The 19,018-nt window shown below is 37.9% G+C and overlaps 1 protein-coding gene across 2 annotated transcripts in view; it reads left to right on the top strand.

Moving 5' to 3' along the window:
* ECHDC1 (ethylmalonyl-CoA decarboxylase 1) overlaps positions 1 to 19,018 on the top strand; it is a 59,502-nt gene that overhangs the window by 9,248 nt on the left and 31,236 nt on the right. For both annotated transcript variants that reach the window (XM_044002450.1, XM_044002449.1), the window contains exons 2-5: positions 8,204 to 8,425; positions 10,938 to 11,080; positions 17,291 to 17,343; positions 18,699 to 18,779. In XM_044002450.1, the coding sequence (XP_043858385.1) occupies positions 8,206 to 8,425; positions 10,938 to 11,080; positions 17,291 to 17,343; positions 18,699 to 18,779 (497 nt within the window). In that variant the 5' untranslated portion in view covers positions 8,204 to 8,205. The remainder of the gene's footprint in view (positions 1 to 8,203; positions 8,426 to 10,937; positions 11,081 to 17,290; positions 17,344 to 18,698; positions 18,780 to 19,018) is intronic.

Here is a 19,018-nt window from a genome sequence, read left to right as displayed (position 1 = left end):
AACTCATTCAGGTACTCCTGAATCCAGGGCGGGTGCTCTATCCACTGTGCCACCTAGCTGCCCTTTTCTTTTGTTTTTTAATGTGTGAATGTCTTATGGCTTCAAAGCTACTGTAATGGATAGAGTGCTGGACTTGAAGTCAGAAAGACATGGGTTCAAATCCTATATATATTCCAAAGGGAATATATATATTCCCTTAGATATTCTCTATCTACCTCATGGGAGGGTCCATATGTGGTTCAGACATTAGGCTGAGCTTTTTGTGAGGGAGGGAGACACTGCAGCGCATTGAATGGAAAAGCTGACTCCACAGGGAAATAGTGGTAGGGATCCTTAGGTATTCCTCTGTAAAGAATTACACTCTTGGGGCAGCTATCCACTGTGCCACCTAGCTGCCCCTTTGTTTTGTTTTTTGATGTGTGAATGTCTTATGGCTTCAAAGCTACTGTAGTGGATAGAGTGCTGGACTTGAAGTTGGAAAGACATGGGTTCAAATTCTATGTCAGATACTAGATTTCTGACAATGGATAGATAAGTCATAAAAATCTCTCTTGAGCTTTTGTTTCCTTATATGTTAAATGGGAATAAAAATAATGATAGTACTTTTCTCATTGTCTGGAAGGTTAAATGGGATTATGTGTTTCAAAAGCACTTTGCAAACTTTAAAGGGCTCATTATATGATTTTTCTCAGTTATTTCAGTCATGTCTGACTCTTCATGACCCAATTTGGGGTTTTCTTGGCACAGATACTATAGTTTGCCATTTCCTTTCCCTTTTACAGATGAGGAAACTGAGACCAACAGGGTTAAATGACTTGCCCAGGATCACATAGCTACTAAGTATCTGAAGGCTGATTTGAACTTAAGAAGAGGAGTCTTCCTGACTTTAGGCCCTCTATCCATACTGTGCCACCTAGCTGCCCTATGATATATTATTTTACCTAGTTTAAAAAAAAAACTTGAAAAATGAGTGACTTTGTGTTTCTGTGAGATGTTTATTTTGGGAAAATTGTTACTCTTCAGTGAGACTTTAATAGGAATCTTGGCAAAAAAAAGTTTTGTATTTTGCTATTTCTAAATATCCCTTGGACAAAAAGACTTCATATTCACAGTACTTAAGTGCTTATTCACAGTACTTAAGCACTCTCCTAGGAAGGAACTATTCAACATCTTTTCAGTCTTACAAAACACCTTTCCCTTTTGGAGCCTACATCCTCCTCACCCTTTAGATGCCTCTTCCCGATCTCTCCCCCCCTTCCCCCAACTCCCATTCCCTTTCTCCCAAGCCCTTTTCCCTCTTGGTGAGTTCCTATCCAAGGCTGCCATTATAAGAAGTTCCCAGAACATCCATCCTCAGCTCTCTTCTAAGTAACTCTCTGGACTTTTCCACCTTGATGCTTCCCAGATCCCTTTTATGTGTTGTCTTCCCCCATTAGAATGTAAGCTCTTTGAGAGTGGAGATTATCTTTTTAAAAAAATATATAGTAGGTACAAAATAGATAATCTTAATGTATGAAGAAGAGTAATGAATTAAAAGTCTAAAAAGATAATGAAGGAGCCAAGTCTATTAAGAGCTTTAAATGACAAACAGAAGAGCTTTTATTTTATCTTAGAGGTAATAGGGAACCATTGGAGTTTATTGAATGGGGGGGGTTGGGTATCCTGATTAGACCTATACTTTAGGAAAATCATATTGGAAGCTATTTGGACTGAGAGGAAGTACTTAATTGCAAGGTTTATTCTAATAGTCTAGGTGAGAGGTGATGAGGGCCTGAACTAGGTAGGGTAGTGGCAATGTGAATCAACAGAAGGTGGGGCATAAGTGAGGGATATTGTAAAGGAAGAAAAAATGAGATTTGTTAATTTATTGGATCTATGAGATAAATGAGAAAAAGTTGAGGATGACACCAAATTTGCAAGCCTGACTGGAGGTCTGTGCCATTGACAGTAATAAAACAGTTGAGAAGAGGGAAGGATTTGGGAGGGAAGATTAATAAGGTGGGATTTGTTGTTGTTTTTACATACTGAGTTTGAGAATCCTACAGGTTCAAAATGTCTAAAAGGTAGCTGGTGATCAGGAGAGAGACTAGGGTTGGATAACCAGAGTTATCTACATAGAGATGATAGTTAAACCCATGGGAACTGATGAAATCACCATGGTAAAAAAATATAGAGGAAAAAGAGAGGGCCTTAGCACAGCATTGAAGGTGATGCATAGTTAGTGGGCATGTCATGGATGAAAGATACTGTAGAGGAGACTGACAGGTTTTCAAACATGTAGGAAAAGAACCAAGAGCAATCACAGAAACAAGAAAAGTGTCCAGGAGAAGGGAGTCAGGAGTGTCAAATTCCATAAAGAGGTCAAAGAGTCTGAGGATTAAAGAAAGACCATTCGATTTGGTTATTAAGAGGTAACTCATGACATTGGAGAGAGTGTCTTCGATTTTATGAATTCAAGGGGAAGGCTTAGGGAGAGAACGATAAAATATGTGATCATTATCCACATCAAAAGAGCTAACATTTATATAATGCTTACTATGTGCCCTAAGTATTTACACTCATCTCATTTGGTTGTCACAACAACCCCAGAAGAAAGGTGTTATTATTTTTCTTCTCATTATTTGGTTGAGGAAATTGAGGCAAGTGGAGGTTAAATGACTTGCCCAGAGGCACACAGCTAATAAGTCTCTAAAGTCAGATTTGAATTTAGGTCTTCCTGACTCCAAGCACTACACTCTATACACTGTACCACCTGGCTGCCCGATCAGATAAAAGGCCATTTATAGTTTCTGAATGTAGAAGTGGAACAGTTTTGGGGAATTAAGGGAATGACTATCCCTTTATGTAGCAGAAGTGGAGTGGAGGAGTAGGTCATAAGAGTTGAATAAATTGAGGAACTGGCAAATTAGGGTATGTGAAGGAATATCAGCATGTGTGTTGAAATCTTTTAGAATGGAAGCATGAGTTGGGATGGAGAAAGACTGTGATCAAGGCATTGAACTTTTTAAGAAGAGAAGAAAGAGAATGCCCTTAAGCTTGATAGATAATAGCCACCTGAATCTTGATTGGGGAAGTTAGGTGGTACAGTAGATAGAGTGCTGAGCCTGGAATCAGGAAGACTTGTCTTCCTGAGTTCAAATCTGGCCTCAGACACTTACTAGCTGTATGTTCCTGGACAAGTCATGTAATCCTATTGGCCTTAGTTCTTCATCTGTAAAATAAGCTGGAGAAGGAAATGGCAAACCACTCCAGTATATCTGCCAAGAAAACCCCAAATGGGGTCATGAAGAGTCAGACATGATTGAAAAAAATGACTGAACAACAACAGAATCTTGGTTGGGTGATAAATTTGAAGGGCATCAACCTCAAAGTAGGATAGGTTGAAGAATAATTACCTTAAAGGAAGAGTCTTGAAGTGTCAATGAGGAGTGAGGAGTATTCCAACTCCCCCACAACGGCCAGTGAGTCAGGGCTATGAATGAAAGTGGAACTTATAGAATTGGAAAGGGTAGCCAGGAATGCAGTGTCATCAGGAGGGAGCCACATCTTAATGTATTCCAGAAGATGGAAAGATAAAGTGAAAAAAATGGTTTAAGATGAAAGGTATTTTGTTAATTATGGAGCAGGTGTTCCCAATAGAATAGTGAAAGGGTGGGCAAATCTGGAGTGGGACATTTGGGAAGGCAGATGGGGTGGGTTATTTGAGGTGGATGGGAAAGAGAACAAACAGCTGAGGTTGAGGAGTGTTGTTCATTGACTGTTAGAGTTTCAGTATCACTGAGTTGGGAGGGCTAGGCGTGTGTTAATTATTGAGTAATGAGTTCTGGCAAAGTGTCAGTGAGATCTACTAATGAAATCAAGTTAATTAAAAAGTTCAAAATCAACCTTCTAAGTTTCTACATAACCCTCAGCTCCTTGATCCATCAGAAGGTGTGTTCTAGGAATTGCCAGGAAACCCATCTTGTGGCAGGCATAAACAGGACATGGTGTGTTCCCAACCTGAAGGTGTTAATATCCCAAGCCTTATTTAAGGCAAGTCTGGCTATGTTGTGGCCCTGTGGCCTCAGGAATCCTATCAAGGAAAGGGAAGGTGGCCTAGGCAAATTATGGCTCTTGGGAATGTTTGTTTCCTCACAGTCCTGCTGCCACTGAATAATTATTAGTACTTTTTGCCAAATTAGTGGATGTAACGTGAGATCTTAAAGTTGTTTTGATTTGCAATTCTGTGATTAGAAAATTTAAGCACTTTTTCTTGTGCTTTTTAAAAGTTTGTATTTATCCCTTCAACAATATCTGTTCGTGTCCTTTGACTATATTATGAGTCTTATAGAAGTGTGTCAGTTATATATAGATTCTGGATGTCAGACCTTTTTTGGCTATATTTATTGCAATTTTTTCCAGTCTGTTCTTTGTCTATTAATCTTTAGATATATTGCCTTTTGTTTTTCAAAATCACTTACCTTTGTATAACCAAATCCATCAGTTTTGTTTCTAATAATGTCTTATATTTGTTTAATAAAAATGCCCTTCTCTGTAACTAAGACAAATATTCCTTTTAATTTAAGCTTTTAAAATTAATTTTTAATGATTAACAAAAATATTTAGATCATTGGTCCAGGTAGAATTTACTTTGGTATATTATATGAAATATTGATCCCAAACAATTTTCTTCCATAGTTATTTTCCCAGAAGTTTTTATTGAATAATGATTCCATTCCTTAGTATAATATACATATATTGGTAGAGAGGTGGTGAGTGAGGTGGGACTGAAGAGAATCCCTTGCCCTAAGAAATCTTCATAGACTGATAAGTTGCTAGGGGGGAGAGGGAAGTAGGTTAATGTAGGAGGAACAGTGACTATATTGGGAAAGGATTCCTTAAAGGGAACCATATGGTGCTCATGGAAAACAGAAAAGTGGTGTTCTTTCCCTTGGCCTAGGCTGGCTTGAATCCAAGGAGATTGTCTTTCCTATATTTATTCACTTCAGGATATGAATTTTTCTGCTTAGACTCTGTCCTAGAAATAAACTTCAAGTTGGCTAAGTGATACCCAAGGTTACACCACATGTTTATGATTTCCCAGGGGAGAAATCATTCCTGACTCCTTCTCTCCCCCATAATTCCTATCTACCCGGGTATGTCTTCTGCTTTTCTCAAACTGCTCTTTCCTACAAATTTTCCTTAGTACTGGCAACATTAACTATAGAACAGTTAAGGGTCATTAATATCTTTAGATAACAATAGGAATAAATAGGAAAGGGGGCAGTCTGTAAACATTTACCATCAGAGCAGAGCACTGCCAAGTGCAGCAGTCAGTCAGTAAATGTTTAAGTATCTGCTATGTGCTAGGCAGTGTTCTGAGCACTGGGGATACAAAAAGAAAAAGAAGCAAGAGATAAATTCTGCCTGCCAGGAGCTCTCAGTCTAATGGAAAAGACAAGAAGAAGACAGATCTGCATAAATAACGTATATGCAGGATAATTTGGAAATAATTAAAAGAGGGAGGGAGCTAAAATTAAGAGGAGTTGAGAAAGGCTTCCTATAGAAGATTGCTTTTAGTTGGGACTTGAAGGAAGGTGGGGAAATGAGTAGGCAATGATGAGGAGGACATGGGAGACAGCCAGAGAAAATACCCGGAGTGTAGAGGTGGAATGTCTTGTTCTCCGAACAGCAAAGGAGGCCCGTGTCACTAGACTGAAGAGAACAATGTAAGACTGAAAAAGTAGGTGTGGGTGGGTGGGAGGGTAGATTATGAAGGGCTTTGAATGCCAAACAGGATTTTGTATTTGATCTTGAAGATGATAGGGAACCACTGAAGTTTATTGAGTAAGGAAGTGACAGTCATACCTTCACTTTAGGAAAATCACTTTGGGTGCTCAATGGAGAGTGGATTGGAATGGGTAGAGACCTGAGGTAGGCAGACCCCCCATCATTTTATTGCAGTGGTCAAAACATGAGATGATGAGGTCCAGCAACAGAGTGATGACAATATCAGAGGAGAGAAGGAGGTGTATGCAAGAGAAGTTGGGGGATAGAAAGGTTTAGGGGGAAAGATAATGATTTATAAGGAAATATGATAATAACATAATAGGTTTTTTTCCACATTGAAACTTTCCCCATCACAGTTTTGATACATTGCAGGTCAGCATAAAAAATTAAATGGGAATTTTTTGGATGTTTTGCAGAAGCTGTAGATGACCTGAGAAGGCCCGCAGATGACATAGAAAAAGTTTAGAAACTGAGACATGTGTAAAACATCTATAGTATTGTATAATATTAACCCAAATTTTACAATAAGGTACTTGTAAACACCCCATAAGAGAATAAGAAAAAATTAGACAACTTCTCTGGGCCAAAAAAAATTTTCTCAGGTTTTCCTGATCATGAGGGTGCTGCACCTCCTAACCCCCTTGATGTGGAAGGGATAACTATATAAGGAAAAAATAAAGTCAGAACACATATTTTCTCCTATAGTGTGTATGCTCTGGCTTCCTCTTAGGCCCAGGTAGCTCCATTTGTCCCAGGATTCTATCATACCGTGAGGAGTTAGGGTACATTTTGCATTTTCTTTGCTTTGATTCAAGGCTCCTAGCTCTCTTTGCCCCATTGTTAAGGCCTGTGACTAGGTCCTAGTTCCTTTTAACCACTTCACCTGGGGGCATATTCTCTCTTAGCTCTTCTTAATTCAGTTCCTCTCTTGCTTCGGTCACACCAAGTTCACATCCACATGTGGTATGAATTAGGGCCCTGTCAGTTGAGGCCTTGACTCAGCTACTACTGGGCTGGAGTGCTGAAGTTCATTCCTGAAGGTTCCTCTTTACTCCTTGGGATGGCAATGCTTCACTGCCTCCAAAACTAAGCTCTTGGATCCTGGAACACTAGGATACGAAAGTGGCCCCCAACCTTTTGAAACTCACTGGGCTGTGGAGGATCCATTCCTTTCACTTGGGTCATGTCTCAAGGAAAATTCAACAAAGGTAGACTGAGGCATATACTATTTGAGCAAGATAACATTTTATTAATAGGGTATAAACCTACCAATAAGAATGTGTCAATGGCTTTGCCTCAGTTTAATCCAAATACCCCAAGATGAAGACTTAACTAAGTTTTATAAGGTTAGAACAAATAACAGAACAGATTCGACCTGCAAGGTTAAACGATAGTGAGCCAGACATCTTTGGATAACAAACCAGATATCCTTGAAGGATAGCTTGGTGGTGTAAAGATAATAGACCAGACTCTCTGGTATCCACCCTTGTCCCCCAAGGATAGCAGATTTCCTTGAAGCAAGAATGGAACAGTGATTAGCAAGAGAACTGGATCACATAGCTAGTAAATGTCTGAGGCTGGATTTGAGCTCTGGTCCTCCTGACTCCAGGCCTGGCACTCGATCCACTGTGATACCTAGCTGTCCCATGCATAAATACCTATTCCTTTTTGTGTAGGTATTTATAAAATATATACCATTAATTGCTTCACTGCTGTACTTTAACAAGCATACCCTTTTTGATGGGAGGAATTACGTTTGTGTTGTGACCTTTGTAATCTCCTATTTTCCATCTCTTCTTAATTCTTTCCGGGAACTTATATAGTAGAGATTTCTTTTAAGCTTATAGAAAATTATATTGAAAATTCACTTGATCATTCTGGAATTCTTCCTCCACCAATAAATGCCACACACATGTCTTTTTCCATCCATTCATCCCTTCAACCAATAGCTGTTAGCTGGTGGCTCAGAGAAAGAGAATTAAGTCATTACAGAAAGCATTATTACTTGAAGATTGTGTATCAACAAGTCTACTCAGCCTAGAAGTTTGTTCCTAGATTGAAGGGGATTTCTGATCCAATGGGGATAAAGGTTGTGTGATGTCAGGAGTAATATTCCTTTCTTTTGTCATGCTTCTTATAGCCTAATAATAAGTGCACTGTAATTAAAATACTATATAGTCACCTTTTCATAGACAAATGGATTATGCCTGTTTTGAGTTATCAGATTGTGGGTATGGGTGGGAGAAGAGAAGAGGAAATTCTTTCTTGGGAAGGCCAGGTAGCTGTTACTGCTACCAAGAAGAGTGTATACAGGTATGGGGATGTGTCCCAGAAAAAAGACAAAATTCCCTTACCAGGACATTGTGATATTTAACATTCAAATCATATAATTGGGTGTTGTACCATATTTCTTTCTTTTCTCCCCCCACCCCAGAAATGGCTTCTTCTTTTTTGAAGACTTCATCTCTTTCTGTAAGGAAAAAATTATTACAACAACCTGGCTTTCCACTGTACAGCACTTCTCATGGTTTCCATGAGGAAGACGTCAAAAAGAAACTTAAGCAGTTTATTGGTGGATCTGTTGACCTTCATAAAGAAGATGGTGGCATTGGCATCCTCACTCTTAACAACCCAGATAAAAAGAATGCGTTCTCAGGTACTAGTGATTCCCTCCTCTTCCCCTCATGTTGAAGGTTAATGGAAGAATATGAGGCCCCACAGTAAAATGGAAAGAGCAGTACTGGTTTTAGAGTCAATGGACCATGGTGCTACCTCTGTCACCACCTGGTGTGACTTTAAGCAAATCCTCTCTAGGCCTCAGTTTCTTCATATGTAAAAAAGGGCAGGTAGAGCACTGACCCTGAAGTTGGGAGGACCTGAGTTCAAATTTTACCTCAGATAATTACTAGCTACATGACCCTGGGCAAATCACTTAACCCCAATTATCTTAAACATCCAGGCCCATCTCCAGACATCCTGATATGTCTTGCTACTGGACCCAGATGGCTCTGGAGGAGAGAGTGGGACTGGTGACTTTGCACAGCCCTGCCTCATTTAAATCCAGTTCACTGCAAATCATGATATCACGTCCCTATGTCATGGCCCCCTTCAAGAAGGAAGGACAAGCAATAACAACATGTAAAATGAGAAAGATATATTAAATGGCTTCCAAGGTCCTTTTCATAAGCTCTACCTTTACAGTCTTATGATCTAATAAATAAGTGCTTATCATTTGATTTAATGATCCATATTCTTTGAGCTTCTCTTGCTTTGGTTCTGATAAATGATATACAAATGGATATACATTTTGTGCCTTTTTTTTTTTTTTTTTTAGTGAGGCAATTGGGGCCAAGTGACTTGCCCAGGGTCACACAGCTAGTAAGTGTCAAGTGTCTGAGGCCAGATTTGAACTCAGGTCCTCCTGACTTCAAGACCCATGCTCTATCCACTGCGCCATCTAGCTGCCCCTGTGCTTTTTTTAAATGATGACTTTTTTTTTTTGTCAGGGCAATGAGGGTTAAGTGACTTGCTCAGGGTCACACAGTAAGTGTTAAGTGTCTGAGGCTGGATTTGAATTCAGATCCTCCTGAATCCAGGGCCGGTGGTTTATCCACTGCACCACCTAACTGCCCCCTAAATGATGATGTTTTAAAAAACTTAGATTGGCTTCTATTACAGAGTACATTCAGAGCTGACTTTCCACGCTTCAAGTTTGTATATATTCAGGGAATGAAAAGTAATGTTAATAGACTAACAAAATTTTAATTAGAAAAGTGAGTCTACAAGAGAGAAACCACATTATACTTTTCAAAGGGAAGCCTGTTCTGAATTTTATATTTTCCTGCTTCTTTGTATCTGTTGGTTGATTTAGTCATATTTATTTTGATCAAATGTTTATCTGTTTCATTTCAACTATTAGAATATAAGAATCTTTGAGAGCAGAGATTGGGTTTATAGGTTCTTAGACTCAACCCTCTCATTTTACAGATGAGGCAATCAAGGCTCAGAGAGGTTAAGTGAATTGCCCAAGATCACAAAGGTAATGACAGATCCAATGTAGCACTTGGGCTGTCCATCTTTTATTTCTCACTCTAATTTTTAAAATTCCTTCATCCTTTGGAAAGAACAGGGGATAGTGGAACTTATATAGGGACCTTAGAGGCCATCTAATCCCACTTCCCCTTTTTATCTATGAGGAAAGAAACTGAGGCTCAGAAAGGTTAATTGACTTCCTAATGGTCATAAATCTAATAAATGTCAGAGAAGGGATTTTAAACACAAGTCTTCTGGACTCCATGTCCAGTACTCTATCATGCTAAGCACCTAGTACAGAACTGTACATCCTTAGGAAAAGTTCAGTGAATATCTGTTCTGACTGACTTTTAACTGCGAGATAAAAATCATAGTCAACAAAAAGAAAACTTATAAAATTTCAATTTCTTAAGTGAAGTGGACTAATCAGGCAGAGATTTGTTGGTGGTGATGTGAAAAGTAATAGAGAAAGTAATCGGAACATATTCTGACCTTGAGAGGTCATTTACATTCTAATGGAAGAGTTTATAGTTTAATGGATTAAGCAGTGGCTGGGGTAAACTTTGGTATCTATTAGTCCAAATCGTTGTTTTAATTTAATCACTTTGTTAGTCCTTTATTTGCTCCCAAGGCAATTTCTTGGGTAAAGGAAAAATTAGAATTTGTCACACTGAGAACACTGTGAACTTGGAAAATTACCAAAGACTGTTAGCATAAGCATATCCAAAAGATAACCATTAGAAGGAAGATCTTGCTAGGAACTTGAGTTTTAATTTTTTCCTCATTCTACAATTCCCTTTACATTCCTTTAGAGACCAAGGAAGAAGTATTGGTCTAATTGAATCATCCCTTTGGCCTAGTTTCTTTTTTTAACCACTCCTGTAAGCATAATCTTTCCCTTTTCTGAATGAACACTGTGTTAATGCTCATTTTAACACTTAATCATATGCTGCCTTGCATTGTTTTGTAACTGTTTTATGTGGTATATAAATCCCATTAAGGCGTTTGTATCTTTGTATCTCCCCACAATCCAGTACAGTGCTATGGGCATAGACAATAGAGACCTGGAATGTATTTGCTAACCGTGGAGTATTTATTTCTATTTTCCTAGTTTTTTTGTTTCCTTTCAATAACAGGAGTTATGATGCTACAGCTTCTGGAGAGGGTGATTGAATTAGAGAACTGGAAAGAAGGGAAAGGCCTAATTGTCTGTGGAGCAAAAAACACTTTCTGCTCAGGATCTGATTTGAATGCTGTGAAAGGTCTGGGAACTTCACAGGTTGGTGGTCATAGTCATGTAAATTGCATGTTTAGCTCCTGATATACCTGTTGAATCATAAGATCATTGATTTGGAAGTGAAATGGATAATCTAGTCAAACCCACTCATTTCACAGATGAGGAAACTGACTTACAGAATTAAGTGACTTATCCAAAGTCAACAAAGTAGCAAGTGTAGAGGTAAAAACTGAACCCAGATCCTCAGATGTCAGGACCAGCATTCTCCCCATTCTTGGCTTAAATTTTCTGTTGTAAAGGAGAGAACTAGTATTGTTCTTTATGGTAATGGTATAATTCTGTGGCCCTTAAGGAAGCAATTTCTGATTAATTTCCTTCCAGAAATCTGTATTTTTACCTTGGATGACATGGAGACTAATGTAAGAGAAGTAAACAGCTTTTTAGAGAGATCATCAAAAGCTTTGGGGTTCAGTAATATAACACATTCTTCAATTGGCTTTAGCCTGTCCTTGCTTATATCAGAATAATATTCAAACATATGATCATTAGGTTTCTAGGTTTATTTGTTCTTATATATTCCCTTAGAAACCTTTTGAACTAAAGTATTTGTTTTATTTATTTATTTTTTAATAAGTAGTGGGGAGTACTGAAAAGGAGGATAGCTAGCCTTTAAAAAGGCAGCATGAAGTGTGAGCCATTCAGGAGATAGACCCTCAGTAACTACTGACAAGGGGTTATTTCTTTCCTTAGTTCTTCAAGGAGAACTGCTGCCTTCATCATCTCCCCTCTTTAGTCCTCCTAGCCTCCCACTTCCTTTGCATTTACTCTCTTTCACCTAAAGCAGCAGTGAGCAGAAGTAGACATTTGTCTGTCATATACATAAATGCTTCACATATGAAGCAGGAGCCAGTCTTTTTCTTTCTACTCTACCATGATGCCTCATGTTCCTCCATTAACCTTCAACTAGCGAGGGAGTCACTAGTATCTGAGAATGTATTCATTTTACTTGGCTTGTTCAGAGTGAGGATGCGAGTGCCACCATCATCCTTATGCCGATCAGTGGATCTGCCTGTAGACTATAGAAGTTTCTTTTTGACTTCTTGTTCATGAAGACTATCAGAAGTGCCTTAGGTTGGAAAAGCAGTTTAGTGCAGTAGTACAAAAAGAATTGAAACCTTCAAAAAAGTTCTTATTTCTTGGGCTCTCAAGTTGCATCCACCAGGGTCAAAGGATGAAGGTCATGGTAGTGGTTTGTCCTGTCTGGCAACACGGATATAACATTCTGCCAACCTAAAGTGCCATAGAAATATAAAGTGTCATTGTCATTAATGTCTCTCAATACCACTCATTTTGTGTGGCATGTCTTTATGTTTAAGTGAATGGAGAGGTGGACTATGGTTTCCATTCTGTCTCTACTACAGTTAGCTTTGTGACGTTAGGCAAGTCACCTGTCTGTTTGCTTATGTCTAAAATGAGGTATCAGTATAATACTTTTTATTGGGGTAGCTAGATGTTGCAGTGGAAAGAGCACTGGCCCTGAAGTCAGGAGGACCTGAGTTCAAATCTAGCTTCGAACACTTACTAGCTGTTTGACCCTGGGCAAGTCACTTAATTCCGTTTGCCTCACCCCAGGAAGAAATAAATAAAATACATTTTATCAATCTCTGAAATAGAGCTTTCAATGTATTTTTTAATAAAAGTCTTTTCCAGGGAATATAAACTCTTGGAATGAGGCTAAGTTTCTGGCATCTGCCGAGTTTGTCTTAGGATAAGGTATTATAGGATCAAGGATTTAGAGCTTGAAGGCACTTCAGTGATCATGTAGAGCAATATTCTGATTTTATAGATGTAAAAACTAAGCCCCAGAGAGTTTGTGACTTGCCCAAGGTCACATAGGTAGTAAGAAACAGACCTGTTATTTGGTCCATGGTACTTCTAACTACAAATTTGGCAAGCTTTCCACTCTGTCACGCTGCCTCTTTTAATCTACATATTATAAATTTAAGTTTTGATTATAATGTAAGTTAATGGGAAAAATGTGATTTTGCAAGATTCCCTTTGTGTAAAACTTTCCAAGACTTGATTATTATTTCAATCAATAAGTATTTATTAAGTGCCTACTATGTGCCAGACACTGTGCTAGGCTCTGGATACAATAAATGAAATAATACCTACTTAGAAGGAATTTAACACTATAATGGGGGAGACAACAAATATATGTATGCATATATATATATATATATATATATATATATATGATAACTTATATGATATGATATGTACAGAATGTATGTAACCAATAAATATACGGAATAAATACAAGTAAATACAAGGTTGTTAAATATAAGATATTTTGGTAGGGAGGAAATCAGAAAAGAAAGACTCGGTAAAGTCTTCTTGCAAAAGATGATACTTGAGCTGTGTCTTGTAAGAAGAGAGGGATTTTGTGAGAGACAGAACCTCCAAGTGTGGAGAACAGCCAGTTCAAAGGCGTGGAGATAGGAGTTGGAGGATCATATGTAAGAAGCAGAGAGGCCAGTTTTGTTTTGTTCCAGAGTGTGCGAGAGAGACTAGAAAGATAGATTGGGACCAGGTTGTGAAAGACTTTAGAAGTTAAACAGAGTTTATATTTTATCCTAGAGGCACTGGATGGAATTTATTGAGTAGGGAGTGACATGGTTAGATTTTCCACTTAAGGAAAATAACATTGGTAGCAGTGGCAACTATAGTCAGTAATCATTTATTAAGCTCTTACTATGTGCTAGCCACCTGCTAAGATGGAAATACAAATACAAGAAGAAAGGAGGGGCGGCTAGGTGGCGCAGTGGATAGAGCACTGGCCCTGGAGTCAGGAGTACCTGAGTTCAAATCTGTCTGTCCTCAGACACTTAACACTTACTAGCTGTGTGACCCTGGGCAAGTCACTTAACCCCAATTGCCGCACTTAAAAAAAAGAAGAAGAAAGGAGGACAGCCTTTGCCCTCAAGGGGATTTCATTCTAATGGGAAAGGCAGCTAAAATAAAGTTGAAAGAGGGTGAGGGTAGGGCTAAAGCATGGTAGAAAAAGTCTGGAGTGCAGCCTGAAGAAGAATAAGACTTGGCTGACCTGGGTACCCTCCTACAATTGAGGTTCTGGGAGGAGCTATCCAGTCAGAGGGAGAATTGCTTCTAAGAAACAATTGGAGATACAGGGCTGATGCTCAAGGACAAAACTGAGGCTGAATATGTAGATTATGTGGGTTTTCTGCATAAAGAAGGTAAATCCATGGGAACTGATGAGGTCACACACAGAGTGATTATAGGAGAAGGGGAGATGTCTAACAGAACCTTAGGGGTTCCACATTTAGGGGCATGATTTGAAGATGATCCAGCAAAGGAGACAGAAAGCTAATGGTCAGATGAGTAGGAGGAGAACAAGAAAGAGTGGTGTCCCCCAAACTGAGAAATGAGAGTATCCAGGAGCAGGTGGTCAGCAGCATCAAGTATAGTAGGTAGGGTGAGGATGGAGAAAAGGCCAACAGATTTGGCAATTAAGCGAAGGTCAGTAACTTGGGAAAGAACAATTTCGGTTGAGTGATGAGGCTGGAAAGCAAATTGCAATAGGTTGAATGAGTGAGAGGTAAGGAAGTGGAGGCTGCTGTGGGTTTTTTTCAAGGAGTTTGGCTGAGAAAGGAAAAAGATCTAGATACATAATGTATATAGATTTGTATATGTATATATCATATATGGTGATAGATTGAGGGGATGGTGAGGTGTAGTAAAGGTGTTTTTTAAGGATAGAGGGAGACTTGAGCATGTTTGAAAGCAGTAGGTAGGAAACTAGATAGGGAATGGTTGAAAATTTTAGGGAATCTGGGGAAATGGGGATGATTAAAGATGCAGTCTACTGCAGAAGTTTGGATGGAAGGATGGAATGAAATCAAGTACAAATATAGAGGGGCTGGCCTTTGCAAGGGAAAGGAGTACATCTTTGTCAAAGACTGGGGGAAATGAAGAAAGAGTGGAGGATGATGATATCAAGGGGTTTTGCAATGAAGAGAATGGAAAAAGAGGGAGTTCCTATTGAATGGCCTTGGTTTTTTCAGTAAAATAAGAGGCAGGGTCCTCAGCTTAAGAGGTGGGTGGGTGGCAACGTGAGAGGCTTGAGGAAGAAAGAGATTCTTTGGAGGATGAGATAGGGAATCCATTGGAAGGAATTTAAAGTATATTGGAAATCATACAAAACAGTATGTGTTAAAGTATTAATGCTTATGTCATTTTCCCTGTACGAGTGTGTCAGAGTGATGAGTATAAATGTATGGAATACTTAACTAGTTTAAAATAGCTTCATGATTCTGAGATTCAGAAATGTTTACACATTGCAGCTGTAACGTCTGAATGAGGCTGTTCTACCCCAACTAAGAGGCTCTGAAATTGTTAACATGGCCTTATAATAGTCTCTCTGTAAAAGAGGCTTTTCTTTCTGTAGCAAACACTCTGCCCTTTATAGTCACAAATGCATCACTGAAATATCTGCTTATTTGGTGAAATTGCCTTAGATTCCCTGTGCTGAAGATGATGAAATGGCTGGGATAGATTATCATTCAGATAGACTGCCCAAGTCAATTCTGATAAAATGTTCTACTGTCCTTATTAAATACTTTTAATTGTGATTGTTGATCATGCTGCCTTTTTTCCCATTGTGTTTTAAAGTTTTGGGGAGAGAAGTTGTTGGATCTCTAATATAATTTTTAAGCTTATAACTTACTTTATTTTACAAGGGCCCCTCCCCAATCCGGATTATTTAGGTTTAAGAAAAAATTGGTTCAGTTCTAATACCATTTGTTTGAAGAGCAGTATATAAATTTATTTTTTCAGAGAAGCTTTAAAAAATTAAATTTAAGAAAGAGTTGAATTAGTTCTGACACCATTTGTTCAAAGAGTGGAATGATATCTGATAGTGTTCAAGAAGGTAGATAATCCTCAATTGAGAAGGCAGAATATTCAATGTAATGTAAGGATTAATCTTGAAAAGTTTTAGGACAGGGCATAGAAAAAAGTAGGGAAAGAACTAGAAAAAGTATTGATTGTTCTGTTTTGATATTAGAGATGTCATATAGGCCATCAAGATGTACAGTTTTTTGGTGGATTGAGTAGTTTGGAGACATGATGAAGAATATACATTTTTGCAGAGTTTTCTGTGACTTAGAAGTGAATCTGTAAACTCTGAAATGTACCTATGGCTACCTGGAGGATAACTTTTTTCTTTACCTTCTTGATTAACTTTCTCCTTGCCTATGACACCTTGGTCTTTTATACATTTAGTAGTTATTCTTATTCCAGTGCTCTTCTCTGTCTCCTTGCTGCTGCTTCCTTTTTTTTTTTTTTTTTAAGTTTGGACTTAGAAAGGAACAGTATCACTTTATGTAACACAGTCATCTTATCTTGAAATACTCATGATAGGCATAAGCAAAAATACTACCATGACGTATGTCTCAAATTTTGATTCAAAGCTGAGACCAAAGAGGTTTAACATTTTTTGACAACTCAGAAACTTCATATCTATAGTTCAGGAGATCTTTCTTCAAGAACAGAGTCAAAAGGTGTTTGCTATGGCAAGAACTCCCCCTCCCCCCATCATAAAAACTGAAATTGACTATAATCAACATATAAATAATAGTTGTTAATAGATGTGGGACTTGTTTCAGAATTAGTTGCCTATATGCAGTCAGACCAGAAATTAGTGGCATGTGCCACTAATAAATAATAATAATAAATAATAAATATGCCACTAAGTAGGCTTATTTCCTTTCTTTGTTGTCTCCCCCATTAGAATTTAAGGTCTTGAGGGAAGGGACTATTTTGCTTTTGTCTTTGTATCTCCATTGCCTATTAGATACTTGAGAAATGCTTATTAATTGAATGATTAAGAGGAATCTATTCTATATGTAGATCAGAATAATTGATTTTATTATTAATAAGGATCAACATATTTTCTATCCCCTATCATCCTCAGCTATTTTACATATATTTATTACTTTAGTTTTCAGTTTTTAGCTGTAATTCTGCTTCAGAAAAAATGAAAGCAATTATTTTGGGAAAATGCAGTTTGTTTTGTGAGCTACACAAAGTTTGCAAAATGGAGGAAAGCCAGGTTCACTTTTGATTTTGAATGCTATAACTTTGGCATTCTCAAATTCAGAAAAATAAGTTTCCCTCTGTAATGTAATTACATTAGTTACATATTATCTTTATTTTTGTTTTTATTTGTAGGATGGAGTCGAATTGTGCATGTTTATGCAAAACACCTTAACAAGATTTATGAGGTAGTATCCCTTCCCTTGTTGTGGGATTGCTCCAGGTTACTAGAAAGAAGTCTGTAACTCCACTGTTAGTATTAAGATTAAAAACAGATCAGTTATTGAAAATACTAAGGCATTTTCTCTTAAGCAGACTTAACTATCATTTAAAATGACTGAGTGATGAGCAAGCAAACAGTACATCAGCAAACATTTACACACCTGTTGTGTACAAACAAGGGACTTAGCAAATGAGGAATATAAGGTGTAAGGAATAGTTACTCTGAACCTCAGGCACTTTATAGAATAGGGATTACAGGAGGATGAACTAGGTAAAGATAAGGAAATATTTACACCAGAGTTATAACAAGGCAATTCCAGAATTAATTAGCATGAGTTGTAGTGAATGCTGTGAGAATGGAGGGAATAATGACTGGAGACTGTGATGGATTGAAAGTGCTTCGCAAAGGGAAAGGACTTTTGAGCCAAGCCTTGGCTAGGACTTTCATCAGTTAAAAGGCAAGTGCGGGGATGGGCTTAGGGGGTGGGAGTGGGGGTGGGGGTGGTATTGTAACCTAGCACACACACACACACACACACACACACACACTTATATCTGTACATACGTGTACACATTTACATACATGTATATATGTGACATGTGTACACACACATACACATGTGTCTGTATCAGTCACACTTGCACAATCCTATTCAGGTTCTTGAATACTGTTTCATTTTTCCTGGCCTTGCTTTGAGATTACAGAATGTGCATAGGGACAGTGGGACTTCTTCATAGCTATATGGAATTGCTCCCCATGGTTGAAGAGAAGCCTTAGGGACAGCTGAGACAAAGTCCTCATTTTCGTTCACTCTTAGTTGCTAAGTTCGAAAGTGCTATTCACTTGAGTGCTGAGTTGAATGATAACTAATATTGGGAAGTGGTCCTTTTAAAAAGATGAGCATTTTGTAAAATAATTAATTTCTATTTGTACAATGAATTCTTCTTTCTGAGTTCCTAGTGTGACTTCTTCCAGTTTGATATTCCAAAACTCAAATATCTCTGGAACTAAGTTTCAGTGTTTCTCCATATGCCCAGTTACAGAGTATCAATCTATTTAGGAAGAATGATTATAGTAACTGTGGTACGAATTATAAATTGAACTTTCTCCCTTCCTCCTCTTTTCTCTTACTCCCCCCCCCCCAATCCAGAATGAAAGCCCAGTGTTTCATTGTCTTTTGGAGCTTGTTTCTGATTATAACATACTGTAATAATTTAAGCTCCCTCATTGAATCTTCTCAGATATTAATGCAGGACCTGTAAATTGACATTCAAAAGTATAAAACAAGTTAATAATACTCTGTTTTTCTTTATTATGTAGGCTGCCTTTAATAAGTGTTGCTTTGGTTCAAGGAAGAGCAATGGGAGGAGGAGCAGAATTTACCACAGCATGTGATTTCAGGTATAATGAAAACTGTGTTGTTAGCTCTTACACAAATATACATCCACTATTCACTTTGAGATGACTGGCAGTGTCTTACATGTTACTAAGGATTATGTTTCAGGGAATAATTTTATTTTGTCAGATATTATTTGAAGACTATTTTTATGTACTTTATTAATCATACATCTTTAATAGTCACTTTTATTATTTGAATGCCTTTGTAAAATTTTAACAAAAACAAAATTATATTGAATGAA

This window comes from Dromiciops gliroides, chromosome 4, assembly GCF_019393635.1.
Source record: "Dromiciops gliroides isolate mDroGli1 chromosome 4, mDroGli1.pri, whole genome shotgun sequence".
NCBI lineage: Eukaryota > Metazoa > Chordata > Mammalia > Microbiotheria > Microbiotheriidae > Dromiciops > Dromiciops gliroides.
The sequence above is the reverse complement of the archived record's forward strand: the minus strand, read 5'-3'. Positions and strand labels throughout refer to the sequence as shown.